Source organism: Vipera berus, assembly GCF_964194415.1.
Source record: "Vipera berus genome assembly, chromosome: W".
In the NCBI taxonomy this organism is placed as follows: Eukaryota; Metazoa; Chordata; class Lepidosauria; order Squamata; family Viperidae; genus Vipera; species Vipera berus.
In genome coordinates, this window is record NC_138210.1 from 68,489,713 (window position 1) to 68,496,866 (window position 7,154).

The 7,154-nt window shown below is 41.5% G+C and overlaps 1 protein-coding gene across 1 annotated transcript; it reads right to left on the reverse strand.

The window, feature by feature from the left end:
• Positions 1-1,486: 1,486 nt before the first annotated feature.
• On the reverse strand, positions 1,487-2,319 carry LOC308676153 (histone H4). Its single transcript, XM_081341902.1, has one exon. It carries the CDS (start codon positions 2,310-2,312, stop codon positions 2,001-2,003), a length of 312 nt encoding a protein of 103 aa, XP_081198028.1. The 5' UTR covers positions 2,313-2,319; the 3' UTR covers positions 1,487-2,000.
• Positions 2,320-7,154: the final 4,835 nt, after the last annotated feature.

A 7,154-nucleotide genomic window follows, 5' to 3' on the forward strand; every position in this document is an offset into this window, starting at 1 on the left:
CCTGGAGGAACATTGTCCATGGGGTCGCTATGGGTCGGACACGACTTCGCAGCTAACAACAACAACATGCAAATGAACGGTTTCAAAATCCTCAAGTCCTATTGGTGGGAAAGCGTCCTAGCGTGATGCTATTGGAAGAGAAGCCACGAAGGTGCCATTATGTCGAATCTCGGCCTTCCATTGGTGCTTTTAGTTTGAACGTAGCTCATTGGCTCTTTTGAGAAGAGCGGGCTGGCTAGAAGGGCCAACTTAGAAGTCTCTTAGTAATAATACCTTTTTTACCTTGTTTCGTTTTGAGATGTTTATTTTGGAGAATCTTGTGGATTTTAAGCTTACCCCGCCTCCCGCCCCCTATTTTTTTTCCCCCTGTGTGCATCCTGTATACCGGGACAATTAGTTATCCAGTATATAAATTATTTAACATAATGATGCTACCATTAAATCAAGCTGAGAAATATTTTTTAGAGAAATGTTTTTAAGATGTCAAAGCAGAAGGGAAAACCCACCCGTTTCGTGAAGCCGAAATAGCTCAGTTGGGAGAGCGTTAGACTGAAGATCTAAAGGTCCCTGGTTCGATCCCGGGTTTCGGCAGGGAGATGGATGATTCGTTTTTATTTAAAAAGGGGTTTTTTCCCCATGCGTTTAAACCTTAAATCACATTATACGAGGCATTTGGTTGAGTTTTGCAGTTCAGAGTTTGAGGACCCACAACGCAAACTAACACGTGAGCAAACGGATCTTTTTTTTTAAAAAAAAATCTGTTTTAAGTTATCCCAGAAAACTTACTCCAGAAATGTCAGCTTATTCTTACAATACTCAGCACCGATACGATTTTTCCTAGCTCCGGTCAGAATATGGGAAACGACGTTAATGGGGTTGGGTTTTATAAATCGGTTTTAACTTTTTAATGTGTACTAATTTATTTACGGGCATTAATTATTTTTAAATTTTTGTATCTTGTTTTTTATTATGTATTGCCCTGTTCACCGCCCTGAGTCCTTCGGGAGAAGGGCGGTATACAAAATAATTAATAATAATAATAATAATAATAATAATAATAATAATAATAATAATAATAATAATAATAATAATAATAATAAATAATAATTTGTTTTTAACTTTTGTATTTTGGTTTTTTAATCACCCTGTAAACCGCCCTGAGTCCTTCGGGAAAGGGCGGTATATAAATGTAATAAAATAAAATAATAATAATTTGTTTTTAACTTTTGTATTTTGGTTTTTTAATCACCCTGTAAACCGCCCTGAGTCCTTCGGGGAAAGGGCAGTATATAAATGTAATAAAATAAAATAATAATAATAATTTGTTTTTAACTTTTGTATTTTGGTTTTTTAATCACCCTGTAAACCGCCCTGAGTCCTTCGGGAAAGGGCGGTATATAAATGTAATAAAATAAAATAATAATAATAATTTGTTTTTAACTTTTGTATTTTGGTTTTTTAATCACCCTGTAAACCGCCCTGAGTCCTTCGGGAAAGGGCGGTATATAAATGTAATAAAATAAAATAATAATAATAATTTGTTTTTAACTTTTGTATTTTGGTTTTTTAATCACCCTGTAAACCGCCCTGAGTCCTTCGGGAAAGGGCGGTATATAAATGTAATAAAATAAAATAATAATTTGTTTTTAACTTTTGTATTTTGGTTTTTTAATCACCCTGTAAACCGCCCTGAGTCCTTCGGGAAAGGGCGGTATAGAAATGTAATAAAATAAAATAAAATAAAATAAATAAGAATAATAATAATAGCTGTATAGAAGCTTAAAAAAAACCCACTAGTAATAGTTAACGTGGAAACATAAAATTGACGGCAGACTCGGTGGCCCGCCGAGTCTTGCCACATTTTCTTTATTTTATAGTTAACTCCTCTTTAAGACCCAGTTTTCCTTTTGAAATTTAAATCGTGACCAACAGCTATTTTAAAAGAAAATTTGAGTGGCCCTTAAAAGGGCCTTTTTTTTTGAGTTGGTTTTCGAAAAGCTTTAGCCGCCGAAGCCGTAGAGCGTGCGGCCCTGGCGCTTCAAGGCGTAGACCACGTCCATGGCCGTGACCGTCTTCCTCTTGGCGTGCTCGGTGTAGGTGACGGCGTCGCGGATCACGTTCTCCAGGAAGACCTTCAGGACGCCGCGGGTCTCCTCGTAGATCAGGCCCGAGATACGCTTCACGCCTCCGCGGCGAGCCAGACGGCGGATGGCCGGCTTGGTGATGCCCTGGATGTTATCGCGAAGGACTTTCCGGTGCCTCTTGGCGCCTCCTTTCCCCAAGCCTTTGCCTCCTTTCCCGCGGCCGGACATCTTAGCAAAAGAAACGAGCCGCCAGAAGCTGAAAGAAGAAAGCGTTCGCTGACTGAACGGGCGGAAGGTTTATGTAGGCAGCTTTCCGACCAGAAGGAAAACTTGCAAGCTAAGTCACTCCCATTGTTCCTTTGCATAATAAAGGCTGTCCAATTCAGGCTGCGCGGTGCGTTTCAAACTAGCCAATCAGCTGTGGGTAGACCTAACCCCCCAGAGAAAAGGCTTCTCGGCGCCATTGTTATAGCTTCCCCGGAGCGGTTCTGATGTAGTTTAGATTTAGAATCTATTCTAAACGATATAGATTAAGCTTTAGCGTCTATGTAAATATAGATGCTCAACTATATAAATTAAGCTTTAGCGTCTATGTAAATATAGATGCTCAACTATATAAATTAAGCTTTAGCGTCTATGTAAATATAGATACTCAACTATATAAATTAAGCTTTAGCATCTATGTAAATATAGATACTCAACTATATAAATTAAGCTTTAGCATCTATGTAAATATACTCAACTATATAAATTAAGCTTTAGCATCTATGTAAATATAGATACTCAACTATATAAATTAAGCTTTAGCATCTATGTAAATATAGATACTCAACTATATAAATTAAGCTTTAGCATCTATGTAAATATACTCAACTATATAAATTAAGCTTTAGCGTCTATGTAAATATAGATACTCAACTATATAAATTAAGCTTTAGCGTCTATGTAAATATAGATACTCAACTATATAAATTAAGCTTTAGCATCTATGTAAATATAGATATTAAAGATTCGAGAGGACGTTTATATTTGCAATTTTATTCTTTGTGGACTCCTCAATGGAATTGTTCTCTTCCAGTATTTATTCCGCCTATGTTTAAATTAGCAAGCCCCACACTCAGAAGAGCTTGGATGGAGAAACAAATACTATTTAAAAGTTCGCCAGGTAGAACCTAATCAAGGTGCAAGGCGAGATAGAACTAATCTCATTGATTTCCTGTTGGGACTCCGTTATACAGTATGTGTACAGTATATTGTATTGTATTGTATTGTATTGTATTGTATTTGTGTGTGTATGTTTTTGTGTGTGTATGTGTATACTCAGTCACCGCTCTGAGACAGGATGCTATATTAATTAGATCAATACATACACTATCACTCTGTGATTCGAACATATAAAGGTAGTTCTCAGCTTACAATCATTTGTTTAGTTGGCCGTCTGAAGTTACAACGGCACTGAAAAAGCTGACTTCTGACCATTTTTGACACAACCGTTGCCCCATCCCATGGCCATGTAATCAAAATTCAGACGTTTGGCAACTGGTTCATAGATATGATGGTTGCAGTGTCCCGGGGGTCATGTGATCCCCTTTTGTGACCTCCTGACAAGCAAAGTCAATGGGGAAGCCAGGTTCACTTAACAACCATGTTACTACCTTAACAATTGCAGAGATTCACTTAACAACTTTGGCAAGAAAGGTCATAAAATGGGGCAAAATTCACTTAGCGTGCTCACTTAGTGAACGAAATTTTGGACTCAATTGTGGTCGTAAACTGAGGACTACCTGCACTGGGAGCTGTAACTTTTGATTTTTGTTAAAGCAATCAACTCTTTAGTCGTCACTATGCTGTTTCTCGTGCTGCCTCTGGCTGAAGGAAGCATTCAACAGCTGCAAATCAAACCATCTTAAGCTTTCCCTGGCATGACTTCACACATTCAGTTTTCTGTACTTAGGATAGCAGAAACAGCTCTTGCTTGTGCAAACCAAGTACATAGAAAGGCACCAAACTCTCAAATGTCAAGTCTTGACATTATTGCTATATTTCCTATGAAGGTGTTGGGCTAATTCCCAGCAGTTGCTGATTTGGTTACTCAGAAGCATCTTGCATAGTTCAGACCAAGGCAATGCAGAGCTGAAATCAGCAAAATTATGGACACAGTGCCTGATGCTTCCTGCGACAAATAAATATTGCTCAAATGTGCTAGTCGTGTCTCTGTATAGGCGGTTTGTTGAAACATATGGACAATATAAAAAACGGTTGCTGGAACTGGGTATGTCCAGTTTAATGAAAAGAAGGACGTGTGTGTGTGTGTGTGTGTGTGTGTGTGTGTGTGTGTGTGTGTGTGTGTTACATGATAGCAGTGTTTCAATATCTCAGGGGCTGCCCCAAAGAAGAGGGAGTCAAGCTATTCTCCAAAGCACCCGAAGGCAGGACAAGAAGCAACGGATGGAAACTAATCAAGGAGAGAAGCAACCTAGAACTAAGGAGAAATTTCTTGACAGAACAATTAACCAGTGGAAGAGCCTGCCTCGAGAAATTGTGAATGCTCCAACACTGGAAGTTTTAAAGAAGGGATTGGACAATCATTTTGTCTGAAATGGTATATAGGGTTTCCTGCCTGAGCAGGGGGTTGGACTAGATGACCTCCAGGGTCCCTTCGAACTCTTCTATATTCTAGTCTAGCCTAGCCTAGCCTAGCCTAGCCTAGTCTAGTCTAGCCGTGTTCTCTGGGACTTCAGTCTTGTGGCCTTTGATGAAGTGAGTGCCATAGTCTGTTGCCCAGTCACCTGTGGGTTGATCCCTTGAGGAGAGATGGGATCATTTTTCCTAAGGTGGGATCGATCATCTTTGCCTAAGGAACTAAGTTACTGTAAGGAAACAAAAGGAAAAATATCACCTACATCTAAAGGAAGTTGGGTCCCAAATCCCATTACCAACTATCAGACAAGAGGAACAAACAGTCTTGTGAATCGACGAAGCAAGAACTTTGGGGGATAAAATGGGATAAAATGAAGCCCACCCACTCTTTTTGAATTGCCTTTGGAGCCAGACATCATGGCTTCAGTCCCTCTGACCAGTGTTTGAAACACATTGTAGCCGCCGGTAAAAGTCTTGGGTGTTATTTCAAATTCACTGAGTGCTCTCCGTGTATTCTCGAGAGCCGATGGTGTTTCGGTGCAGTGTAATTTGACGGTGGCTATTTTCCAGGGCTGTGTGAGTGAAATGAACAAAAGCTGAACCCGGGAATGTTTAATACTTTGTCTGGGAAGAGATAGTTACAACAGACACACTGGATTCACTCATTCAAACGTTGTGTTTTGTTTTCTGGTGGGCAAGTCCATGATTTAGGACAGGGGTCCCCAACCTTTCTCGGCAGCCCAGTGGGAGAGAGGCACCTTTATGTGTGCACATGTGCATGAATGCTAAGGTGCTTGCGCGTATGTGTGTGTGCAGGGCCGTGAGCATGCGTGCTCCGCAAATGGGGCTGCTAGCACCGCGCAAGGCTCGTCTAGTGCTGGCGCAAGAGGTGAGCGCATAAACATGCGCGCACGTGCTAGCCAGCTACTCTGGTGGCCAAAAGGCCACGGGCTGGTAGTGGGTCGCGGCCCATAGGTTGGGGAGCTCTGATTTAAGGCTCCTCCTGGACCCATGGCTTCGGCTAGGTGGGAAGGCTACAGTCAAGTGGGTGTTGTACAAATTGCAGTCCCAACAGAGGAAGATTTTGTAGCAGTTAACTCCACGTCCTTTCCACCGTTCAGCTGAACTACAGGTAGTCCTCTCGACTTACCACGGCATCGAAAAACGGGCTTATGAACTGCTATTCACACTTGCGACCGCCGCAGCATCCCCACGGTCAAGCGCTCCGACCTTCTGACGAGCAAAGTCAATGGCGAAACCCAGAGTCACCTAACAGCCGGGTTACTAACTAAATAAATGCAATGCTTCACTTAACAACGGTGGCAAGGGAAGTCCTAAAATGGGGCCAATTCACGTTTCCCTTAGTGAGGTAAAATGTTGGGTTCAATTGTGGACATAACTCGAGGACCACCTCTTTTCCTCTGCCCCACCAACCATCTGTCCTCAATCTTATCAACTTTCCTTACACGCTCATTGGCTGGGGGTTGCGCCAATTATTAGCCCAAACATGGCCAACGCCGGAGTCAGGTGATCGGTGGGACCCTCTTTCCCTAAGGACATCTAACCCATCCTACCAGATCCGATAGGTTGGGCGTGCAGCTTCGAGTCCTTTCCCCCAAATATTGTCATCGGCTGGGAGCTAGGAAGCCTGCCTTTTCGGTGGCAGCCCCCTGCCCTATGGAAACTCTGCCCCCTGAAATTTGACAGGCCTCTTACCTTCCTCGCCTTTTGGAAAGCTTTGAAGGCCTGGCTTGGGATAATGTGAGGTTACTGCAGATCAGATGTTTGATGAGGTAGCACCGGGTTTTTATTATTTTCAATGTGGTTAGCTGGTTTTTTTTTATATATAGTTTTAATATGTCTTTTACCCTGCTTTGGCTTTTGATTGGGAGCCGCTTTAGTTACAAGAGATATATAGGTATGCACGTACATGTGTGGTGTAGTTGGTTCACATGGTGTAATAATAATAATAACAATAATTTTATTTGTATACCGCCCTTCTCCCGAAGGACTCAGGGCGGTGAACAGGGCGATACATGTTAAAAGACAAGAATACAAAAATTAAAAGAGATTAAACAAGATGCCCAAAAACTATAACAATAAGTTAAAATACATAGTATTTTAACATAAGTTAAAATACGTAGTAAGATGGAGGGTTTGTTGTCACTGTGTTGGGGGGGTGGGAACACAAAGGGAGGCTCAGCTAATCTCAATGTACACATAGTTGTACTTTTGACAATAAAGGTTCATTTCATTTCATATGTAGTTAGCTGTGGTGGCGAACCTATGGCACGGGTGCCATAGGTGGCACACAGAGCCCTCTGTTTGGGCACGTGCGCCATCGCCGCAGTCCTAGCCCTTCAGCTGGATTTTATAAAACCTTTTCGCTTTAGGCCTCCGCTGCTGTGTGCAAAGAAAAAAAAAGTTTCG

Bases quoted from the DNA above. Each gene is read 5' to 3' on its own strand.
- LOC308676153 (XM_081341902.1), bottom strand. From the start codon at position 2,312: ATGTCCGGCCGCGGGAAAGGAGGCAAAGGCTTGGGGAAAGGAGGCGCC.